The sequence below is a fragment of the Miscanthus floridulus genome, chromosome 4 (genome assembly GCF_019320115.1).
Source record: "Miscanthus floridulus cultivar M001 chromosome 4, ASM1932011v1, whole genome shotgun sequence".
Classification (NCBI taxonomy): domain Eukaryota; kingdom Viridiplantae; phylum Streptophyta; class Magnoliopsida; order Poales; family Poaceae; genus Miscanthus; species Miscanthus floridulus.
In genome coordinates, this window is record NC_089583.1 from 49,779,085 (window position 1) to 49,804,028 (window position 24,944).

Here is a 24,944-nt window from a genome sequence, read left to right on the forward strand (position 1 = left end):
ATCGTATCAAGACTTTGCAGCAAAAGCAGTCGGCAGATGAACTAACTGTAAATTTGTTGAGATCTCTGTACAGTTGTTGGCGGTTTAAACATTGGTAAAATAGAAATCCACACTTCATTTCAAATCTTCCCAACTGTGCTTAAAGATTTTCTTCTTTTGGAACAATAATTCTTATTACCAAAGTGCAATAAGGCTAAGCAAATACAACAGTTCGCATATATCTGATGAAAATTAGTGACTGAACAAATAACAGAAGGATATTTGGTGAAAAATGTTTCCCAAGGATATGCCAGTGTACTTTACATTTGATTTTGTAGATTTTCCTCTAGGAACACACCGCTATTTCAATTTCAATAGTTTCTAGCATTACATTTGAATACCGTAAGGCTAAAATATTTTTTATGCTGGAAACAGTCCGCCATCTATTAGAGAAGAGCCTAAACAACATTGACTAGATCGTCGGTCTATGTTAATCAGTTGAATGGCCAGCTGGGCACATTGCAATTCTTGAAATTGAAATAGCCATCCAAGCTGATACAGAGTTTGTGTCATTGGTGCAAACCTGGAACTTCAATCAATTGGAAATTTCACAAAAATGATTATCTTACAGATGTATGTATTAAGATAATAAAACCTAACTATTCCTTTGATACATAATACTCCAACAAGCTTGATTTATTTGATAAGCTCCTCCTTCAGAACTATCCTCATTAAGACTTGTATTCAGGCTCTGCGTTCTTTGTTATCAATTCTGATTTCACAGCCTGTAAGCACGGAAGATTAATGGATATTATACATCACTGAACAAACCGGTTAGAAACATCAAACATAACACAAAGAGCATAGAAAGCACAAAGCACAAAACACAACCTCATTTAACTTTTGTTCAGTTGAGGAATGCAAATAGTTTGCAACTCGCTCCCTCTCGTTTTGTAAACATTCCTCAACCTATGTGAACAGCAGAGAATTCAGAAGGTATCATCCATCAATACCTACAGCATCGTAAAATGTAAACAACCCTGATTCCCTGCAGCTACGTTGAGCTTGTAATCATGGTCGTCTGAGTACTCCAGGTTCCAGGATTGGAACTTCCTTGAATAATAATTTCTAGTACTCTCGAGATATGCCTGTTCAAAATCAACTTGGTATATACGCAAACCGCCAGAACCAATTTCGACATAGATGGCCAGGACATTCTTGAGGAGGTCACGGTCTATAAGCTTGTGTTCCCTCTCATCGTCAATCTGTGCAGTTACACAGTGGGGAAATAACTCTCAATTTCGTTGCCATGTCATCTCTCATCTCTCTAAAATGCACAAAGAAGAAGAAAAGGACAATGACGACGGCAGAGAAGGCTCACCATGCCAAGCACAGTCCTTGTCACTGAACTTTTGAGCTCATTGAAAACGTACCACAATACTTTTGAGCTTCTCAAATTGGTTCTAGTGCTTCCGGTAGCAACTGCAAGTGTTGAAAGAGTCTTTTCTGTCATGAATTATGTCAAGAACAAATTGAGAAATAAGATTGGGGATCAATACTTGAATGATTGCTTAGTTACATTCATTGAGCGGGAGTTCTTTCTACAAGTTAAGGACAAAGACATCATCAATCGCTTCCAAACCATGAAGAACCGCAAGATTAAAGTAACATTATAGTATTTTGTAAGTTCTCTTTATTACTTTTAGTTTGTTTCATGCATATCTTAGAGCTGATTAACTGAACAATTTGTTATTTGATTATTTTTGTGACTTCAATTATCGGTAATCATACTACTCTAAATTGTATTTTAAACCTATGGATTGGAATGTTTTTTATGTAAAAGTAGGAATACCCGAGTTTTAAATCCTGGCTCCGCCACTGTCAGTAACTAATCAGCTGCAGAACACGTGATTCGATGTAATTAGTTACGAAGCTAGCGTCCGCACGTTGGATTTGATGTAGTCATCCAGATCCTCCTTGTAGCGTTGGTACAGCTGCTCGGAGTAGTTGTGAGGCGACGCCTGAGTGCACATGCAGTACACCGTCCTACCGCGCGCAATGCCAAGAACACACTCAGATAGAGGGGTGGTGACTGGTGATGGTGACCCAAGGAAACTGAACCAGGTAGCTTCAAATATAGAGTAGATGAGAGCAGTGCAGTGCAGTACGTACGTGAAGACCTGCATGTACTCCTCGGAGGATAAGCCCTCGCCGCCGCCATCGGTGGCGCGCCTAATCTTGGCCAAGCCGGTGGCCACAAAGGTCCACCCCTCCTCAAGCCCCACTATCTTCTTGTCGCCCTGCTCCATGCTGCCGCAGCTCGCCAGTCAACTCGTCAGATTATTATTAGCAACCGCACTGCACTTGAAGAAGAAGAGGAGGAGGAGGCCGAGGCAGCTCGCGGGCGCATTAATGCCCAACTGCCGCCGACTCTCACTTGACCCAGTCCGAATGTCCGATCAACCCTCGCCCGCCAGCCTGACACTTGGTCAAATGATGTTAGGCGAGCACTACAACTCTGACGCCTCGTTTAGTTAGTCGTTAGTGAAAATTCAAGTGGTGGATACAAGTTTGAAGTTTGCAGTCTAGAGGTTGGGGGTAAGTAATTTAAACGAGGGAATGAAAATTTGGAGTTCGAAGTTTACAAATATTCTGTTTGTTTTGTGGGAACTTTTGGTGGGAGGAGAAATGGAAGTTTGCAGGGGGGCTGTCGCGTTTGCAGTTTGCCCGGTAAATGTTAGAACTTTGGTGAGAACCTGTGCAGGTGGTTGTTCAGGACATTTTCATGCTTGTGTTACTGTATGAAGAACAGGAAAAAGGCGCTTTCGCGGTGATTATCGTACTGTTGTGTTTGCCCGGCGAGCGATTCAGCTTTGGCAAGAACGAGCATGTCCTTACAATAAACTTGGCAAGAGATGACTGATGGTAGAACGTGATGCAATTCTGATGCCAATGTGATAGTACAATAGACTCCACGTAGTATTGCCCACTACAAGTATACACTGATCACTGGGCCAGTGGCCCAAACTAACGATAACAGCTCATATTATAAACAAATTGACACCAAAAAGGGATATTTGATACCAATCAAAAGGCTTTGTCCTCTATTGGTAGCCAGCCACAGGCACCTCATACATCCAAGGAATGAATGCTCCGAGCTTTTCTGAACCTCACTCGCCCCCGTTAACACAAGAGATCTAAAATGCTTTACTACAGAGTATGTATCCAGATCTGCCATTAGCTGTGTCACCAATCACCATATTTTACTCGTACTTGGCATTCTAGCCGTAGACTTTAACCAAAGTACAAGCTTAGAAAGTATCTTGTCGGATTGAACCCTATTAGTATCACTGCAAGATGATGAATGAACATGTGAGACAGGTGTCGGGAGATCAGTCTCAAACAGTACAAAAAGATGCACTTACTAAGTGGAGACAGGATGATGACGAGACCAATTGGGTACAGGAAGAATGTTGTTCTATCCAGAAATGGAAGAACTACAGCGACGTACATTTTGTCAGGCGAGAAGTGCACAAATGCAACAAAATGAAGCTCCCAAGAAAAGATTATTATAAAAACTAAAACGTACCATCATATCCTAGAAAGTTCAGGTAGTGATAATAAGAAATTGCCACCACGAAGAGTAGATTAGATAACAAAGCTGGAAAGAAGCCATGTGCGAGCAATAGAGGCGACAGAAAATACTGCAGCACTGTGAAGAAAAACATGTAGTATGAGATATTATACAAGTTGCAACTAACTTTCAAATGGACAGACATCGCGAGACAGTTTACCATATAGGATGACAAACGCAGGAAAGAACGAGTTACAGTGAACATCAAATGTATAGAGCCTGCCAAGAATTTTGTGTGCACTGTTAGCGATATTAGCTTCCATCTTAATAACAAAGCAGTGAATAAAGAAATTGTGCATGGTATAATTAATCTATCTATCTATATCTTACAAAGGCAAACTCTACTAGCTTTCTATCTCAACATGTAAGCTATCCACGACATCTGCCACTAGACGCCACATCACACACACACACACCCCAACCCAACACCACCACACACACACTAGCTTTCAATCTTAATATGCTAGCAATCTGCTTCATCACCACTAACTTTCCAATCTCTTTGTGCACACTACCTACGTCATCTAACTGCAATTACAGTTTGCAATCCATCAAAAATACAGGGCATCTATATAATGCTATTTGTTTTGCCGTTCCGTCGTCTTATATTTGATCTAATATTTTACTAGTTTTTTATTGGATTCCATCATTACCTTGCACAATTTTGACCAACTCATACATGCAACGGCTTTATTCCTAAGATAATCCCACAGCAACACACGGGCCACGGGGTATCCTTCTAGTATCACAGAAAAGTGAAGTATATCCAGACCAAAAATGAGGCCAGTACATGGGCTAGAGCAAAGAATCCGGCACATCACAGAAATAATGAGTCTGGCAGCTAAGTTGTATCAAAAGCTCATATAAGAGAAAACAATAAATTCCCTATAGAAGCAGGGGAAAAAATATGTGATAGAAGATAGGAAAATTACCACTCCACACGTTGCTCAACAACATGGCTGTTAGGTTCCTCTCTCAAGTAAGAATTTGTAAGAAACCTGCATCGAATTACAGCATCTGATAACTCTGATTCCCAATGTAAGAGCTATGTGTATGATCTGCTAATAGGAGTTTAACTAGAAATAGAACATAGGTGTGACAAGAGTAGGCTAAAACCTACAAAGGCACTATGGTTTAGGATTAGGAATACAATTCTAAAAGCAATACAAAATTTCAAAAATTTAAGCTGTATCACTGCAGGCCCATGTGACTAGCACACCACAACAGCAAGCTTCTAGGGAGTTTATTTCATTCTTAATTATTATGTGCAGCCAAGCATTTTTCCCTCCTACTTCATTTATCCATACAGGTAACACCTTGAAGATTGTAATTAGAGCAAGAAATGCAGTAATGGTGAATGATAAAACTCCAGATCTAGGTTGCATATCAGTTCACGTTGCAATAGAGATTATATCGAAGTTGTCTTTTCAGTCCCAAGACGACATGAAGCAGGTGCGCTATAACTGTACATCAGGCTTACCAGCAAAGTGTGGCCAAAACTATCCCAGCAAACAAGAAATGGAGAAACACAACCGAAGTGATTGTTAGAGCAGCATGTGAGGTACTCTCTCCATACCTGCAGAGCAAAAAAAAAATTATATTTCCATTGCAAAAGGAAGACAGTTTAATAGGAAAGGGGAAATAGAAAATAGATACTTGAGCCAGGATGTATTTGCAGAAATCACAAAGATAACTTGTATTATATAAGATCATGAACTTACGCTGCACAGTAAGCTGATGTTGCAAACACGAGGAAAAGAATCAGAATAACAACAAATGCAGGATCATCCCGAGCCCACTGGTTCTTTGTTTCTGAAATCACAGGCAAGAAAAATCAGGAATCAACAATGCTGAAAGCAAAGCAGATAAGTGACGTGTATAGTATCGACAAACACATATTCCAAACAGTGTATTAAAGCTCATGGAATGTTCGGATGGTGTGTGCGTACAATATCAAAGGTCAATTGCATAGTGAACTCAGAAGCTCTTATAAAGTTTGGTTGTCATGCAAATGCTACAAACTGATGTCAACATTTTTTTTTCTTGGCTAGCTGCCACAGAATGCTTTTGGAAACACAGTAAAAATGACAGGGGCAGTGTCTCAAACTATTTGCACATACCATGTTCTTCTTAAAATAATAAAAAATAACAGATTACTAATGAATCAGCTTCTCCCATATGCAACTTTCATCAGTATCAGCTAAATAATACAAAAATGAGAAAATGCAACAGCAACAAAAAGAGGTAATGAAGATTTTGTATCTTGGTAAGAGATTATCACAATCAAAGAAATCATATGAGATGTTCAAGTATAGTAAACCTCATCCCACAAAACAATGTAACTAAAGAATCAGTGTCAAAACTCGAAAAAAAGATTTCCTCATGAAGGTCTTCATGTAGCTACTCTTCCTAAGATATCAGATGGTCTACCATATATGAATAAAATGTCATATAGAAAACTAGTACTCATGATGAAACATCACTTCCAAAAAAACAAAAAATAAAATAAAAGATACTACTTCAAAAATGTAAACTACACTAAGTAACAATTTAAAATGATTTATGTTGACATGAATTATACCGGTACAACATGCATGAGCTAGTAATAAGAACGGCAAAGTTAGACCACATACGCTTGTGATATTTGGTGTGCTGATAGCTGTCTTCCAGAGATTAACATGCCAGAAATAGACAAATACCAATACCAGTCAGATGCTTACTCGGACGATAGGTTCAAGATAAAGAAATACAAAATGGAAACTCTTCATCCTAGGACCATAATGCTACAGAAAGACAAATAAATCATGGAAGGCATCCCTCATAGTAAGGAAGCCAGCTGACCTTTGACTGCAGGTGCAGGAGTGTCAGGGTAGGTTCAGTTTTAACTGGGTGGTCAAATAGGGCTCTTGGAGGTGCTGTTATTTGAAAATCAGGTTTAAGATTTAAACTAAAGTTTGCCAGGATTTTAATTAAGAAAGTTGTTTAAGTACCAGTTATGCTCAAAAGATGAAATTCCATAGTCAAAGCATCTTTGAACTGGAATTAGCAAGATGTGATTACAAAATATTAGCATTGAGAAGTTTTCCATGCAAGGAATAAGTTCTATGATACCATTATCAGTTCATCATTGTGCCAGAGTTTCTAGTGTTACCAACAGTACGTACAGAACACTTAAGTATGATCAAAGAGCAAATACAAACAATTAATAACTGGACTGAGTGCAGGATGCGTACACTACTTTTGGTGAAGTACAGAGATGAACCATTTGCCAAAATGTGTATTCAATATCCATTTGTTGCCACTGCCAATGAGGAATAAAATTAGATTATTTTCCAGATGACCATATGTCACACATAAAAAGCGCAGGCACTTAAACATTACTGTGAGCTTTGATACATTCAGTAACAATACCAGAAAAGTTGTACAGAAACTAGGTTGAAAAGGAATTTTCTTTTCTCGTCCTGGAAATATCTGTTCTCTCTCCTTGTTATATTGATCACAAGCACAGAAAGCTGTAAGAACACTTCTTACCGCATTGACTATTATTCGGAGTTCAGAATTTCCAAGGTGCAAAATTAAAAATACATTTCCATAGCACCACTATGGAATGTTGGGCTAAACAAATGCCCAATTTGGCAACACAAACAGTTGAAAATGGATCAAAATTCTCAGACTTGTCACGTTGACTACACAATCACCTAACATCCGAAACAGATGACTGGAATTCAGCACTTTGCAGTACGGAATCCAATCAAGAAGCGCTGCAAGCATTGGTGATTTCTAAACCTATAGGGTCTATACTGACTTGACTGATGCACCAAGGAGACTCAATAAGAGACTGCGAGACAATATTAACAAACACTATACAACCGCAGGCTTAGCTCATTGATGCAAAGGAACGCATAAGCTCAGTCAAGCCAGCCTAATAAGGGGCAGGCATACCGCGGCTGGGGCCTATGAACCCCCAAATTAAATCCATGAACTACACACGTAATAGATCCTCGGCTAGGCGAGCCCGCATTCAGTAATTAGGAAACAAAACCCTAAGGTTCAGCGTCCACATCCCTCCCAGTGCGCGGGGACGCGACGCCAGATCGACAGGCGGCACGAGCAGAGAGGATGCAAGAGAGACGTGAGTGGATCCGTTATTCAGCAAAAGCGAGACGCGGACGAGGTTTACCGACCTTGACGATGCGGCGGAGGTAGGGGCCGAAGAGCGGCGGGGCGGAGCGGGCGGCCCCGGGCCCCTTGGACGCGGTCGTCGACAGCATCTTCGCCGAAACCCTTTGCTTTGGCTACTCCTATCCCTCTGCTCTGCTCAGAGATCTGCTGCCGACCTGCCGCTTTTGCTCCGGTGGATTGCTGGAGCTCCGGCGCCTTGTCCCGTTGTCCGATCTGATGATGGTGGTGGCTTCACAGCCGCAGCGGGCACGCGAGATCTGGCTCGCTGTCTTGTGCCTTGGTTTCGCGTTTGCCTCTTCTTCGTTTGCTGCCTGCAGCCTGCTAGGCTGCTACTGCTAAGAGGGAAGGTGGTGGCTGTGGGAGTGGCCCGCTTCAACTAACGGCTTCGTGAGTGGTTTTGGGCCATGTTGTCCGGCCCGGTCCATATACATATCCAGGTAGAGCTCGTCTCCTCTCAAAAGGGGGAAAAAAAAACAAATTAGAGCTCGTCTCATTTTTTTTTCGTGCCAGAACTTTCAAAACGGGCAGTTTTAATCCTCAAACTTTACTTTCAGGCTCAATTTCATCCCAGAACTACGAAGTTAATCGTTTTAGTCCTCAAACTTTGTATTTTGAGCTCAATTTCATCCATGAACTACCAAAGTACATTTTGGTCTTTAAAAAATTATTTTTCAACTCAATTTGTCTATCCACATAGAAAACTTTATATTTTAGTTATAATTTCATCTATAAATTATCAAAATGCACTGCACAACTTTGCCCTTTGTCCAGCACCAACCACGACAGTCATCGTTAGGTACTTTCAACATTTGTATTCATATTCTAAGATGAATATAAATATAGATCTAAATATTCTTAAATATGAATTCTTTTTATCCAATGGATAAAAATAATTATTCTATACACATGGTTATTAGTTGAGCCTAACACTAGAAGTAGCTAAGGGAAAAAAGTATAGATCTGCTGTTGTTTCAATATATCTATGTATTCTTAAGAAATAAATAACGTTTGAAGCAACTGTAATTGATCCCACAAAAATATTTATAGTCGGATATATATGAACGATACTATTATAAGATAGCATTAAAAATAACAACTTAGAACTATTAATGGCCAGTAAATACAGTTTGGATGAATATTATTTTTTATATCCAATCGTTGGTGGTGTTTAAGCTGACCAGGTGCAATAGTACAATGTTCCACATAGAATGATAGACAAAGTTGAGTTTGAAAATAAAAGTTTAAAGACCAAACAAAGTTTAAGGAATGAAATGATCATCTTTATATTTCTAGGATGAAATTGAGCCCAAAATACAAAGTTTAAGGACTGAAATGATCATCTTCATAGTTTGTATGATGAAACTGAGCCTAACAGTAGAGTTTAAGGACTAAAACAACCGTTTTGAAAGTTCAAGGATGAAAATGAGCTTTGAGGAATAGTTTAGGGACCAAAATGACTATTCTATCTTTTTTCTTGCAAAAATGTTATTTTTGTCTTGTAAACTATCGGGCAAGCTCAAGTTTCATGCTCGAACTTCGAAATTGGACAAACTACCTCTCTCAACTCTCAAAACCATTTTTAGTTACCTCTCTTGCCCTATTACAAGTGATTTTAAAGGTGTTTTTGCCATTTTGTAGTTATTAAAATTCTGGTCAACTTGCCCTATTACAAAGTCAGCTCAAAATTCTATTATGCGTTCAGAGGATGCAGTACCATCATCTATGTCTTTTCTACCTAGGTAATGTAATCTCCTCCGATCTTTGCCATGTTCGGTTCTCTACTCCGATCTTTGTCATTTTATAGTCATCTAGGGAAGAAAAATTCAATTCGGTGCTAAATAAGAAAGTTTGAATTTTTAAGTGTCATAGATGAAAGACTAATTTTGTTTCAACACCAAATAGATAGTTCTCTCATTTTTAAATCACCTAAATCACTTTTTTAATTTTTTTCTCTCTTATACATTGTGTTGGGAATCTTTGACTTTTCTTCTTTCTCTCCCATGTTCTTCCACCTTTAGATCGGCTAATTTGACATTTCACCTCTAGATGGAGCTTAGCGGATTGGATACTCTCACCTTTTTTTTCTTTCTGTTGGTGTTTCGGATTACTGGCTAGTAAATTTATGATTGCGCGTCTGGTCCAGATGGTGTGCTCAGAGGATACAAGGGTTTATACTGGTTCAGGCAGAATATCCCTTCGTCCAGTTTGCTACTGCTCGCGTTACCGACACAAGTTTATAGTAAGGGTTACAAATGGGCAAGAGAGGGAGCATGTCCTATGTCTCTGGTGAATGGAGTTGAGTTTTTTTTGAGCTTGTTCAGCCGTCAAGACATGTTAGACCTGTAGGAATGCAGACTTGCTCTTCATGGGGTGCCCTGCTTCCCCTTTTACAGATAAAGGGGAAGCGTAGGTTACATCAGAGAAAGAGAGAGAAAGAAAGAGAGAGAAGCGAGGAGAAGAAGGCCTCTGGGATTACGACGTCCTCTATCTCCTTTGCGCGAGTCCCGCTAGTCCTATAGATGACAACAGGGACCGCTCCACATCGTGACTCTGTTCGTCACTGGTGCTATACGTAGGTGTCGTCATCCGATCGTGGCGCTCCACTCCGTCCTATGGCCGATATGGTTAGCGGACATCCCCGTCGGAAGTCGAACGGGGGTTAGGTAGCACAACGCCAGCATGCCTGGCACTATTGGCAATGCGAGTCCTCTAGTATGGCACATCATGGCCATGGGTCACATCAGGACGCGCCCACTCCCTCTCGGGTGTCAGAAGTTTGACCCTAGGCTCGTATTCTTAGACTCGTTGTGGTTGTAGGTGGTACGGCCCCCCATCGGGCAAGGCAGAATCCCCCTTCAATGGGTCTGGCGAGGCGAAGTCTGCGCCCGAAGGATCGAGCATGGCGGATGTCCGTGCCTGAGGGGTCGGGCGAGGCAGAGCCCTTACCCTTGGGGTCAGACATGATGGAGTCCGCCCTCGAGGGGTCTGGCGTGGCGGGGCTCACATCCTCGGGGTCAGACGTGATGGAGTCCACCCCCGAGGGGTTGTGTGAGATGGAGCCCTCATCCTCAGGGTTAGACGTGATGGAGTCCACCCCCGAGGGGCCCTAGCGTGGTGGGGCTCGCATCCTCGGGGTCAGACATGACGGAGTCTGCCCCCGAGGGGTTAGGCGACATGAGGCTCGCACCCTCAGGGTCGGGCGACACAGGGCCCACACCTTTGGGGTCGGGCGAAACTAGAACACGCCCTTGTCCACTCGGGCAAGTTAGCCTTCGTAGCCATCATCCTCCTTCTTCCAGGTATCCCTAATACGGATACCTGACAGTAGCCCCCGAGCCTACAGAGGAGTAGGATACTCCTTCGAAAGCTTCTTCAGACGGAAGGATTCTGAGGGTCTCGATCTCCCTTTGCGGGCCGCGGGATAGCCTGGTCAGGTCACAATTCCTTTCTATCGTGTTCGGACTCTTCAGGAGCATGTAGCTACGAGATTCAAGGGGTCAGAAAAGATCCCTCTTGATTCTAATCCTTCCTTAGGGTTCGATCGATCCGCCATTGTTCTGCGACCGCGTATTCGGTCTCCTTGCGAGTCCAATTTCCCCTGAGCCCCCTCGCTATCGGTGCGGGACCCACGGGATACCCCACAAGGAAGGGAGAAGATCTAGTCTAACTAGGATTCTTCCATGTAATCTTAGTAGTAGTATTATTCTGTAATCCTACTAGGAACACTCATTGTAAACTAACTAGGATTCTGACCTCCTGACTATATAAAGGAGGGCAGGGTTCCTAGAGAAGGGAGTTTTGGATAACGCAACACAACACTTTACAATCAACCCAACGTAAAAGGCTAACACCGACTGGACGTAGGGCTATTACTCGATCAAAGATCGAGGGTCCGAACCAGGATAAATTGACTGTCCCTTACGTTTACCGTCGAGTTTTGCATACGCTGAAGCCTAAACATACTGCCCCGGGTACTCCCGTGGCAGGCTATCGGTCGTCAAACATCGACAGCTGGTGCGCCAGGTAGGGGACTTCGGCGACTTTGCATCCGAGAGCTCGATGGACCTCGACAACATGATCTTCTCGAAGGGATCAACCTTCATCTTCGGTTCGTGGATCTGCAAGGCAGGCGATGATGGCAAGCTCCAAGGCCATCTCCTCGAAGATTCAGATCATCATCAGGACTTTTCCATTTTGGCGACAACGACAGATCAACTTGCTGGAAGATTCATGCAGCTCGCGATGTCCGATCCAACTTAGATTTTGTGGCTTCATGCAACCGATTCAAACTCAGGCTCCGCTTCCGAGACGGAGTCTTATCCGAGTTCTTTTGGGAAACCGAGTTCTTTTCCAATAAGGCTCCGAAACACGACATCAACCTATCGAGAATACAACTCGGAGTACACTCAGAGTACTCTAAAGAAGACGGGTCTTTTTCTGTTCGATCTTGGCAACATGGCAATGCCTTATCGGGCATAGCTCGAAAGATCTCTTAATCCAGTGCTTGGAATACCACTGATAGGAGCTCAGAAAGGTCTCGTACTAACCGTAACATCTCAAGTCTGCATCATCCACTGGCCGGGTTCTGTTCCTGAGGATAACAGTACCCAGCTAGTTGACACAACAACGACAACATCTCTACCCTACCAAGAAGGAGACTTGATCTATGATCCTGAAGTCTCTACTGAAGTTATCAACAACTCTGATAGTACAGAAACCAATGCTGATGATAGAACAACTCATGCTCGAGAAGTATTCATGATTTGCCATCCTCGTTCACCATTGGTCCCCCTAGAAGCGCCCGACATCAGGTCTTCAGATGAATCCGAATCCAACATATCACCATTTACCCAGGGGCACGATGGTGAGACCAAGAGTCAGAGGCAAGCCAGAGAGAGAAAGAACAAATTGAAACAAGGACGTCAACGCCGTGGTAAGCAGCGCAAGAAAGCTTGGATCAAATATGAGTCAGACCTAGCCGAGTACAATAGAAGAAAATCAAAGTGAGAGGTCGAAGAAGGATGAGTGGTGAATACACCCTACGATAAGATCTGAGAAGCACTAGAAGAACTTAGGGCGACTTCACATCCTAATGAAAAACAAGAACAGCTCCGGGACTTCCTCCGATCAACAGTCCTAAGGACACACGATGGAAGGGCCGGCTCAAGACTACCTAACAAGTCAGCATCTTATGAGCAGGAAGATCAAAATCAAAGGAAGTCCGCTTTCGAGAGACTTGGTCCAAGTGAAAGTCACAACAGAGAAAGTAGAAGAAATCATAGTCAAAATGACCGAGTCGAACAACCAAGAAAGGCCGGAAGCAAAGCACCTACTCGGACAGCCACGCAAAACTACTCTCACCAAGTCAACAGTTGCAAGAAGGGGGTGCTGAATCAGAATACATAGAAGCCAGAACGCACGATAGATTTCCCTGTTTTGCAAACAGACTTGCTTTAATACGACTACCTCACAAGTTCAAGCCATCCAACCACTCCAAGTATGATGGCAAGACCAAACCAAGGCAGTGGCTTAGGATTTACTCACAATCAATTGAATTGGCCAGAGGAGACGATGACATCAAGACCTTGTTCTTTCCCATGGCCCTAGAAACCATGCCCCTTCAGTGGTTTGACAAATTGAATCTAGGATCAATCAGAAATTGGGAGGACTTATAAAGAGCTTTCTGTGAAAATTTCGTGGGTATCATTACACACCCAATTACCCACTTAGAGTTAAAAGGACTCAAGTAGAAAGGAGGTGAAAGTCTCAGAAATTACTATCAACGATTTGGCGAACTACGAGCTCAAGTACATGACATCACCCAACGAGAAGTAATCGAAGCTTTCTCTCACGGAATCATGGCTAGGTGGCAATTTCAAGACTTCTGCAAAGAAAACCCAAGAAACAATGAAGAATTCAGATGAACAGTGGAAAAGATGATTACTGCAGAAGAAAAGACACGACAGAGATTCCTAGATAGAAACAACCAAGACAACTCAGACAAGCAAAATCATCGAAACAACAGACAAGAGGAAAGAAAACGTGGACCAGACAACACCGTAGCAGTGACTAACAAATCAAGGAAGTTTTCCAAGCCCAGAAGGTATGACGACATTAAAAACATGCGTTGCATCTTGCACCCCAAAGGAAATCACACCATTGGAGATTGCTACACCTTCAAAGATCGATACACAAGAAAAGATAGTAAGGAGAATACCAAAGAAGGCAATCAGAAAAAAGAAGACAACCATGAAGACAAGGGATTCCAAAAATCTAGGGGGACAATAGCAGTAATCTTTGCCAGGGTTCCAGATTCCAGAAGCAAACATCAAGAAAAGCTAGCGTTACAAACCATCATGGCAGCAGAACCGGCTACACCAAGATATCTCAATTGGTCACAGTATCCAATCCAATTTTCAAGAGAAGACCAATGGACTAGCATAGGAAACACAAGCCATTACCTACTGGTTCTAGATCCAACTATTGCCGGTATGACTGTCACGAAAGTACTAATCGATGGGGGAGCCGGACTCAACATCATTTTTTCAGAAACTTTAAGGAAGATGGGACTACAACTCACCGGGATGATTACACCAACAAGCACACCTTTTTATGGCATAGTACCCGGCAAGGCAGCAATGCCACTTGGACAAATCACTCTACCGGTTACTTTTGGGACTCCCTCAAACTACCGTACAGAGTTCATCAAGTTTGAAGTTGCGGACTTCGATTCATCATATCACGCAATCCTCGGGCGCCCAACACTAGCAAAATTCATGGCGATACCGCATTATCCATACCTATTGCTTAAGATGCCAGGGCCTAACGGTGTCCTTTCTCTTCGAAGTGATTTGAAGCGCGCTTTTGACTGCGATGTTTAGGCAATCCAAATTGCAGCAAAAACACAGGCCGCCGATGGAAGAAAAGAAATAGCCACTATTGCAGCAGAAACGAGCCCAGAAGAGCTAGAGATATCGGCTACAAAACCCAGCATCCTAGCACCACCAAAAGAAGCCGACGTTAAGCAAATCGACCTGGGCACTGGTGATCCCTCCAAAACAGCAACCATTAGTGCCCACCTCTCGGCAAAATAGGAACTCACGCTCACCAACTTTCTTTGGGACAACAAAGATATCCTTGCTTGGAAGCCGACCGACATGCCAGGGGTCCCAAGAGGGTTGGCTGAGCACAGAATTGATATCAATGAAGGCTCCAAGCCTATGAAGCAATGACTACGATGATTCTCACTTGACAAGAAGGCAGTAATTAAAAAAGAAATCACAAAACTAATGGTAGCCGGATTCATCAGAGAAATCCTCCATCCAGATTGGCTAGCAAACCAAATTCTAGTATAGAAAAAGAATACGGACGAGTAGGCGCATGTGTGTCGACTACACAGATCTCAACAAACACTATCCGAAAGATCCATTCGGACTACCACACATTGATCAGATAGTTGATTCAACAGCAGGATTCACCCTATTATCCTTCCTTGATTGCTATTCAGGATACCACCAGATTGCATTAAAGGAACAAGACCAGAGCAAGACATCTTTGATCACTCCATTCGGTGCCTACTGCTAAAAAACCATGTCATTTGGACTCAAGAATGCTAGTGCCACTTACCAAAGAGCTATCCAAACATGCCTTGGTGATCAGATCGGCGAAAATGTAGAGGCATACATGGATGACGTAGTAGTAAAGACAAAGAACACGGATACACTAATTGAAGACTTAAAGCAAACCTTCGAAAACCTAAAAAGATAGAGGTGGAAATTGAACCCAAACAAGTGTGTATTCGGAGTTCCTTCAGGACAACTACTTGGATTCTTGGTCAGTCATCACGGAATCGAAGCAAGTGACTAAACAAATTCGAGCCATAACAGAGATGGGCCCTCCTCGAAGTGTTAAAGATGTGCAAAAACTAATAGGCTGCATAGTGGCCCTTAATCGTTTCATATCAAGACTGGGCGAAAAAGGGTTACCTTTCTTTAAATTGCTAAAGAAGATAGACAAGTTCGAGTGGACAGAAGAAGCCAACGAAGCTTTCAAGAAGCTCAAGGCATACCTCACCTCCTCACCCATTCTCACACCTATGAAGAAACACGAAGATATGATGCTGTACATTGCAGCAACTTCTACTGTGGTCAGCACAGCGATTGTCGTAGAAAGAGAAGAAGAAGGGACGTGTATATAAAGTACAACGCCCCGTATACTACATCAGCGAAGTACTGTTAGAATAAAAAATCCAGTACCCGCATCTGCAAAAAACTACTCCATGCCCTCCTGATCACTTCATGCAGGCTTCGCCACTATTTTGAAAGCCACAAGATTACCATGGTGATAGATTTCCCACTCGGAGACATCCTACACAACAGAGACGCAACAGGGCGCATATCTAAGTGGGCAGTTGAACTTGGTGCTCTCAATATCGATTTCACCCCATGGAAGGCAATTAAATATCAAGCTCTGGCTGATTTTGTTGCTGAGTGGACAGAAATTCAACAACCTATGTCAAATACCATCCTTGATCATTGGAAGATATACTTTGATGGATCACTCAAGCTAGGCGGAGCCGGTGCAGGCGTTCTCCTCATTTCTCTAGATGGAAAACAACTCAAGTATGTCCTTCAGATACTATGGCAAGCTACAAACAATGAAGCAGAATACGAAACCCTCATCCACGGGCTACGAGTGGCAATTACCCTCGGAATCAAGCAGTTTACTCGTATACAATGATTCAACAGTAGTCATCAATCAAGTCAACAAAGATTGGGATTGCACCAAAGAAAACATGGGCGCCTATTGTGCTAAAATACGAAAGCTCGAAAAACATTTTCAAGGATTAGAAATTCTACATGTCCTGCGCGATTCTAATATTGTGGTAGACGTCCTCGCCAAGCTCAGGATCAGATAGGGCAAAGGTCCCACCCGGTGTTTTCATAGAGGAGTTATCAGCTCCCTCTATCAAACAACCCGGTGAGATAACCCTTGAAATCTCAGCTAAAGGCACCTAGATTTTGGTAATCACCACTTCATGGACTCAAGTTTTTATTAATTACATCAAAGAGAATAAGTTGCCAGCGGAAAAAGAGGAAGCTACCCGAGTTGTTCGCAGAAGCAAGAAGCTACACCCTAGTGGGAGACAAACTCTACAGAAGAGCCACATCATCAGGAGTACTCCTAAAATGTATCTCATTTGAAGAGGGCAAAGAGATCCTAGACTGAAACACACTCAGGTTGCTGTGGAAATCACGTCGCTTCAAGAACTCTAGTCGGCAAAGCATTCCGCATTGGATTCTACTGGCCAACCGCTTTAAAAGACATAGAAGAACTTGTCAGAAGATGCAAAGGCTGTCAAATGTTCACAAGACAAGCTCATGTGCCAGCTCACAATCTCATCTGCATCCCACCCACTTGGCCTTTCTCCTACTGGGGGCTAGATCAAGTAGGACCTGCTCAAGAAAGCAAAAGGCGGTTTCGAGTACATCTTCGTAGCAATTGACAAGTTCACCAAGTGGATTGAATACAAACCACTCGCAAAATACAGCACAGCCAAAGCGGTCGAGTTCATTCAAGACATTATGTACCGCTTTGGCATGCCCAATCAAATCATCATAGATTTGGGTTCTCCCTTCATAGCCATAGAATTCCAAAGTTGGGCACAGGACTGTGGCTTCAGAATAGATTACGCATCAGTCGCACATCCAAAGGCCAACGGATAGGTAGAAAGGGCTAATGGACTCATACTAGCCAGATTAAAACCAAGATTATATGAAGAACTAGTGGACTATGGATCAAAATGGATTGAAGAATTACCTAAGGTCATATGGGGGCTATGGACTCCAATAAGCAGGGCCACCGGATACTCACCTTTCTTCCTGGTTTACAGATTAGAAGCCGTACTACCTGTCGACTTGATCTGGACGTCACCAAGGATAGAACAATATGACGAAGGAGAAGCAGAACACACCTGAAGATTAGAGTTTCGACTGTACAAAAGAAGTCAGAGTAAATGCTACCCTTCAATCAGCAAGATACCTCCAAGGATTAAGGCACCACTACAACAAGAATACCTAGTCTCGATCATTACAAGTCAGAGACCTAGTACTAAGAAGAATACAAAAAACTGACAGACGTCATAAACTACTCAATCCATGGGAAGACCCTTTTATCGTCAAAAAAGTCACTGGACCAGGCACATACAAGTTGGTAACTGAAGACAGAAAAGAAGTCAACAATACATGGCACATTAGCCAGCTAAGAAGATTCTATGCATGAAAACAACTCAAGGGAAAATATATACAAAACCATAAGAGATCAATGTTCATGATCAATAAAGATGGTGCTCATCAACAACATATGTACTATTATGACTTATCAATGTTCATGATCAATAAAGATGGTTCTTTCTCGACAACATATGTCTTATTATGGCTCTCCTCGAGTTGTTTCTAATGAGCATACCGATCGAGAGCAAAAGAGATGAAAAGATGCTTGAGCCCGCCGATGAGGGTAGCTAATAAGCTAACACCCGAACCAAAAAAGCAAAATGGCTAAAAAGACGCCTGAGCATACCGGTCGAGAGCAAAAGAGCTGAAAAGATGCTTAAGCCCACCGATGAGGGTAGCTAATAAGCTAACACCCAAACCAAAAAAGCAAAATGGCTGAAAAGACGCCTGAGCATACCGGCCAAGAGCAAAAGAGCTAAAAAGATGCTTGAGCCCGTCGATGAGGGTAGCTAATAAGCTAACACCCGAACCAAAAAAGCAAAATGGCTGAAAAGATGCCTAAGCATACCGGCCAAGAGCAAAAGAGCTAAAAAGATGCTTGAGCTCGCCGATGAGGGTAGCTAATAAGCTAACACTCGAACCAAAAAAGTAAAATGGCTAAAAAGACGCCTGAGCATACCGGCCGAGAGCAAAAGAGCTAAAAAGATGCTTGAGCCCACCGATGAGGATAGCTAATAAGCTAACACCCGAACCAAAAAAGCAAAATGGCTGAAAAGACGCCTGAGCATACCGGCCGAGAGCAAAAGAGCTAAAAAGATGCTTGAGCCCACCGATGAGGGTAGCTAACAAACTAACACCCGAACCAAAAAGCAAAATAGCTAAAAATACACCTGAGCATACCGGCCGAGAGCAAAAGAGCTGAAAAGATGCTTGAGCCCGCCGATGAGGGTAGCTAACAAGCTAACACCCTGAACCAAAAAGCAAAATGGCTAAAAATATGCCTGAGCATACCGGCCGAGAGCAAAAGAGCCAAAAAAATGCTTGAGCCTGCTGATGAGGGTAGCTAATAAGCTAACACCCGAACCAAAAAGCAAAATGACTGAAACTAAGCTTGAGCATAAATCAGAGCAATTTCAAGACAAGACCCTCTAGCCCCTTGTTCCAAATAGCAAGAGGCTGATCCTAAGAAGCACTACACGGTTTCACTCAGGAAAGCACTCAGACGATGCTTGTGCCTACTCAACAGGACCTGAAGGAACAAGACGAGGCTTCCAGAGCTCTACCATGAAGTGCTCGGGGGCTTGATGATCCTAGGATATTTTTGCAACCAAGGAAAGGATCAGACGCCGACCATATCTTGAGTTAAGCCAAAAAGAAGAAGATGAAGATACTCGAGATCGCCAGTCCTAAGTCTTTTTGGTACTAACAAGAACACAAAGTTTGTTAAGACTAATGATCTATACCGAGTTGTTTACAAGTCACAGACGAAAGCCAGACAAGCACTCAACAAATCAAGGAAGTCTATCAAGACATCAATCTACATGTACCGAGTTGTTTACAAGGCACAAACGAAAGCCAGACAAGCACTCAATAAATCAAGGAAGTCTATCAAGACATCAATCTACATGTACCGAGTTGTTTACAAGGCACAAATGAAAGCCAGACAAGCACTCGATAAATCAAGGAAGTCTATCAAGACATCAATCTACGTATACCGAGTTGTTTACAAGGCACAAATGAAAGCTAGAAAAGCACTTGATAGATCAAGGAAGTTTGTCAAGACAATGATTTACCTAAACCGGGTTGTTTACAAGACAAAGAAATACAGACAAAGAAGACATCAGTAAAAAATGAAAAATCTCCATTCAATCTTCAAGTATAGTGTTCTATTACAAAAGCTAGAATACAAAGGTCGATTACATCAAGCATTGTCATCAGGAGAAGAAATATCAATGTTAAGATTATCTACAATCTTCCTAGCTAAATCGTCGACCTCAGGCTCCAACTTCTCAACAGCATCCAGATACTCTTGACTCTTGGCTTCATCAGCAAACTTGGACAAAGGAAACTCTAGAGAAAGAACCCGGACCTAGGCAAGAACATTCCTGGTGCATAGATGGGCACACCTCTTCACGAACTCCTAGAAATAGGTCGGCACTTGGGGAGTAAATTGAGCCCAAGAATGACCGTCATCTGCTGGAGTCCAGGAGAAGGTCGGCTACTGACCGAAAAGACTTCCACAAAGCTTTCCAATTCTTAGTAGCCGTTGCCAACTTGCCAGTTAAGTCTTTAATGGTTTTTTGGACCTGCACAAGATCTTTGTCAGCTCCACGCCTAATCAACTTAGCAAGCGTGAGTTCTTTTTTAGCTCGAGTAATTACCTCCTCAGACTTATTGTGGTTAGTACGAACGAGTGTCTTCATCTCCTCGATACCCTCTGAGAGCTTCTGCTTTTCAACTCAGAGAGCTAGACCAAGCAACAAAAGACAAGTCAGTAGAAAGGCAAATCTGAATACAAAAGGAAACAAAAATGAACTCGCAATACCATGACACTCTTTTTTCATGGCCTCCACATTTTTCAAGGCCTCCTAGGCAACTGCATCCTTCTACTTTTCTACCTCAACTACCCAGGCATGGAGAGCCTTCTCCTCCATCTGATGCATCTGATGCTCAGTCTCCAACTCGGCCCAACAGAGGTCAAGCTCTACCTTCAAGGTACTCACCTCAGAAGACAACTTTTTCTTGTTTTCAGATGAGAAAAAGAAGCCGGTATGATCATGAGAAAAGACTAAGCAAAAGGAGAGAGAAAAACAAGACATAAGGACAGGAGAAAAACGAACATCCAAAGAAAGAACTTCAGAAAAACTTACCTAGAGCTTTTCTCCAAAAGAAGTCGCAAGGGTCGACAAGCTTCCCCAAGCAGGCGGTTAGCTCTAACAATCGATGAGTGGCATCAAATTGCTGCACCACGTCATCGACCAAAGGCGGACCGCCAGAAGCAAGAAGAGGAGAGGGAGAAGTCGGCCGATACAAAGAAGGCACGACTAGGGCAACCTCCTAGGAAGCCACAGGCCAACCCCTCAGATGAACCCGCCGCCATGGCCACGGTCACCTCAAGAGTCAGCAAATCAGTGGCTGCATACTCTGCCCCCTCATAGCTGCCTTAATGACCATGCATTCCGAGTCCTGAGACTCAGTACACAAGGGCGCACTAGAGGTCTAACAAGAAGTCGACTAAGGGTATAGGGAAGATGAAGGCCTAAAAGTTGACAAGGAAACTCGCTAATAAGAACAAGGAAAAAAGGAAACTCGCCAATAAGAACAAGGAAAAAAGAAGAACGGGAGCAAAGAAATAAAACCAGGATTCACTCACTCAGCTATCTTCTTCTTCATAAAACCAAAAGAAGACCTCACAGGGGAAACCACAGTAGCAAAAACATCGCCACCACCCTGTGATGGGAGTAGCATGACTGGTACTGGAGCCCCAGAAGAACTCGAACCTGATGACCGCTTACTACAAGGGAACAAGACCAAAGTCAAAACAAAAAGAAGGGTTCAACAACAGGAAAACAAGAAAAGAACTCACTAATGAGTAACAAGGGCAGCATCATCATCCTCCTCTTCTTCACTCTCAACCAAGGCCACCATAGCGCCAGCTGAAAAAGGACAAAAGTACTCGGTCAAAGATAAAAACAAACAACAAAAGGGCAAAGCATATCAATATGCTCACCTAAGAGCATGCTAGCTACAACTAGAGTACCTGGACGAGTACTCGACTGGCGAGACTTCTTGGCAGCAGATGGAGTAGAAGAACTATCCACTCGCCCCCTCTTTCTGAAAGTACGAGGAGCTCGAGGAACTAAACAAGGAACATACTCTTCATATACATAAGAAAATGCGGAAGAAACACCAAGAAGCACCATGGTAGTTTGAAACTTACTAGTCAAGGATGCCCCAGCAAGACTACCACCAGCCTCCACATTTGCAGGACAATCATGAAGGGGAATTGGATCAGCGAAATTACACCCCAATTCCTATAAAAGAGTAAAACAACAAGACAAGGAAGATTAAGCAAAAGTGGATACAACAAAAGAAAATCAAAAGTACTAGCATAAGAAAAGAACAACTCATAGCAGGGGGCGGGTTGTTAGCACTATACTGCAAGCGGGACAACGCTTACTCCTTTCAACATCTTCTGAAGACGCTCAAGCACCTTCTCATCAGTGAACTCAAGGGCAGGGACCATATGAGAAGGGTCCTCCACCCTAGAGTACTCAAAACCATAATGCTCTCACTCCTTCAAAGGTTGAACTCAGTGGCAAAGAAAACTAGAAATAATCCCGAAGCCGGTCAAGCCTTGCTATTTCAGAGTGCAAATCCTCTCAAGAAATGGCTTGATCGTCTAGAGCTCAGCCACCGTCATAGGATTCTTTTCCCATTGGTCATTAACCAAGGGACCAGATCTAGAATGAACGGAAAGAGGAGGAATCAAGTTGGTGGCATAAAACCAGTCAGCGCGCCAATCCCTCATAGAATCAACCAGGTCATAGTCAAAGAATTTGCTCTTAATACCCTAGCAAAACTAAATCCCACAGCCACCAAGAACATTGGTAGCATCACGGCGGGGTTGGGGCTTTAGGCGAAAGAAGTAACAAAAGAGAGAAAGAGAAGGAGGAATTCCAAGGAAAGTTTCACAAAGATGAACGAAAATGGAAAGATGAAGGACATCATTGGGAGCAAGATGGTTTAGGCTAATCCCAAAATAGTTGAGAAATCGGTGAAGAAAGGCAGAAGCAGGAAGGCAGAGACTGGCACGAATGAAGGAGACGAAAAGAATAATCTCACCAAGACTTGGAGCAGGGACCCAATGCTCGCTTGGAGCTCTCCAATTAGCAAATTCCTTGCTCTAGAGCAGACCATCGCTGATGAGCTCACGAAGCTGATCTTCAGTTGTTGTTGGAGCTGGCCAGATCTTCTGAGCAGCCCTCATCGCCATGAATTCTTGATTTTCAATAACGGAGAGCGATGCTTCCTCATCGACAAAGGTCGCCTAGGACTTACTCGCCGACTTCTTCCTACCCATATACTAGCAAAGGCAATGGGGCACTAAGAATTGGGAAGGCTCAAATGGCAGCGCTTAGATGACAACAACAATGGCGACGACGGAAGTTTGAAGACTAGGGTTTCAAAGGAAAATTAGGGCAGTAAGGAAGAAGAAGAGGAAAGGCCCTTAAATAGATTTTACACCAGTAAAAACATGGCCCACCAGGCCCGCTTTTAACACGGCATGAAGATGCAATGGTTCATTTACTGACACAGCTAAAATGATGGACGGACACAAATCCACACAATGGTATAGTTCAACGGGTAGATTTTAGACTTATCCATCTAGCACCACGGCGAAGTTATCACATTACTACAAAAAGAACTCATCAGCCATGAAGCAACGAAGGGTTACCTCATAAGGGACACAACAACTCAGTCCTTATAGAAAGTACTCAGGAATCTCATAAACAACCGGGACCTCAGCAGAATAAAGAATGATAGCCCAAAAGACAAGATTCTTTCCATTATAAATGGTTTAAAAAATAGAAGATTACACACCTTACAAGACCCAACGAACTCGGTACTATGACGAGCAAAGTAGCAAAGAGGAACCCAGACACGGCTAGGCTCTAGAATGACTACATGTTCCAAATTACTACTCGGTAGGACAAACCGCCCTCGGCTACACTATTTTCTTCAAAGGATGGACGTAGTGCATCTAAGGTAGAAATCAGCAGCACGGTAGGACAACATGGAGCAGAGAAGGCCGGCGAGCATCTGTCTATCCAAGTCCGATGTGATGCTAGATATGGTGTTAATCTGTACTAGACAGTCTCAGGGTAGGCGACGAGGATCAACCCAGAACTGCCAGATGAAGGATCGCATCTCACATCACAAGACTCCCTCCAACTACCGCCACATACTTCCAAGTACAATGCTGCTGCGGGATTAGCCTACCTCTAATCCCAACCACAAGACTCCCTCCAGCTATGGCAAGATACATAAGAACTACAAAATACGCTTGGGGGCTGCTCTACTTCAGTAACTATCATATTCATGACTATGGAGATTTCAGACCACGCAACAAAGTGCTCGATGAATCAAAACAGCACACTAGAAAGGTATTTATAGACCAAAGAAGCGGTGCACATAGACCGGGAGCACCAATGGAACAAACCTAACAAAGGACACAGTGAAAAGACAGAATTCAATGAAAGAGGACTCAGACGTAAAGGAATAGTACTCAAGGACGAGCATATTTGAAAGGATATACCAACACTGTACAACTCGTGAGCAAACAACATTTACACTCAACCACTACCATACAACCACATCTGACAACAGCAGACTACCAGAAAATATGCCAAGACCCTGCACCCGAGTTCTTTTTGAATAAAAGAACTCGGATATACGCTCGGGGGCTGTATCAGGAGAGGTTTTTCAGCTCTTTTGAACAACATAAGATTTAGGACCCTCCAACTTTTTATTCCAAATAGCAAGAGGCTCGGAGGCTACACTCAGTGAGTGCACTTTTTCCTTCAAAAAAGTGCACATCACTCAGAAGACTTCTTCAAGACAGACCACTTCAAGGCCGCACGACAAAAAGAACCCGGACATAGCTATATCCGAGCTCTTTTTACAAAGAACCCGGGTATATGCTTAGGAGCCCTTCGATGAAGAATCAGAACGATTTCAAGAGAAGACCCTCCAACTCCTTATGCCAAACAGCAAGAGGCTCGGGGGCTACACCCGAGTGGGAGTACTTTTTTCTTCAAAAAGGTACAGACCATCGAAGATCTCATAAAGCGCTACATGATTTCGCTCGAGAAAGCACTCGGATGACGCTTGTTCCTGCTCGACGAGACCTGAAG

General features: G+C 43.0%; 2 protein-coding genes across 2 annotated transcripts; both read right to left on the reverse strand.

Annotated features, from left to right (window-relative positions):
• Positions 1 to 220: 220 nt before the first annotated feature.
• On the reverse strand, positions 221 to 2,789 carry LOC136548506 (cullin-1-like). The gene is made up of 6 exons (XM_066540007.1): positions 2,152 to 2,789; positions 1,926 to 2,025; positions 1,361 to 1,480; positions 1,038 to 1,244; positions 871 to 948; positions 221 to 764 (listed from the first exon to the last, which is right to left on the reverse strand). The coding sequence occupies exons 1-6, from the start codon at positions 2,286 to 2,288 to the stop codon at positions 711 to 713; spliced, it is 696 nt and encodes a 231-aa protein (XP_066396104.1). The 5' UTR covers positions 2,289 to 2,789; the 3' UTR covers positions 221 to 710.
• Positions 2,790 to 2,902: 113 nt separating this feature from the next.
• On the reverse strand, positions 2,903 to 8,129 carry LOC136549692 (uncharacterized). Its single transcript, XM_066541071.1, has 10 exons — positions 7,798 to 8,129; positions 6,847 to 6,914; positions 6,247 to 6,272; positions 5,335 to 5,425; positions 5,094 to 5,189; positions 4,546 to 4,611; positions 3,774 to 3,832; positions 3,569 to 3,691; positions 3,405 to 3,476; positions 2,903 to 3,329 (listed from the first exon to the last, which is right to left on the reverse strand). Exons 1-10 carry the CDS (start codon positions 7,882 to 7,884, stop codon positions 3,274 to 3,276), a joined length of 744 nt encoding a protein of 247 aa, XP_066397168.1. The 5' UTR covers positions 7,885 to 8,129; the 3' UTR covers positions 2,903 to 3,273.
• Between the last annotated feature and the right edge of the window lie 16,815 nt (positions 8,130 to 24,944).

Excerpts from the sequence above, each read along its gene's own strand:
- LOC136548506 (XM_066540007.1), bottom strand. The coding sequence starts at position 2,288 with ATGGAGCAGGGCGACAAGAAGATAGTGGGGCTTGAGGAGGGGTGGACC. Across the intron at positions 1,481-1,925 it reads ATGACTACATCAAATCCAAC|ACTCTTTCAACACTTGCAGT; the intron begins GTGCGGACGCTA and ends ATGACAGAAAAG. Across the intron at positions 765-870 it reads CTGAACAAAAGTTAAATGAG|GCTGTGAAATCAGAATTGAT; the intron begins GTTGTGTTTTGT and ends CCGTGCTTACAG.
- LOC136549692 (XM_066541071.1), bottom strand. The coding sequence starts at position 7,884 with ATGCTGTCGACGACCGCGTCCAAGGGGCCCGGGGCCGCCCGCTCCGCC. Across the intron at positions 3,833-4,545 it reads GTTGAGCAACGTGTGGAGTG|GCTCTATACATTTGATGTTC; the intron begins GTAATTTTCCTA and ends AATTCTTGGCAG. Across the intron at positions 3,692-3,773 it reads TGCGTTTGTCATCCTATATG|TGCTGCAGTATTTTCTGTCG; the intron begins GTAAACTGTCTC and ends TTTTCTTCACAG.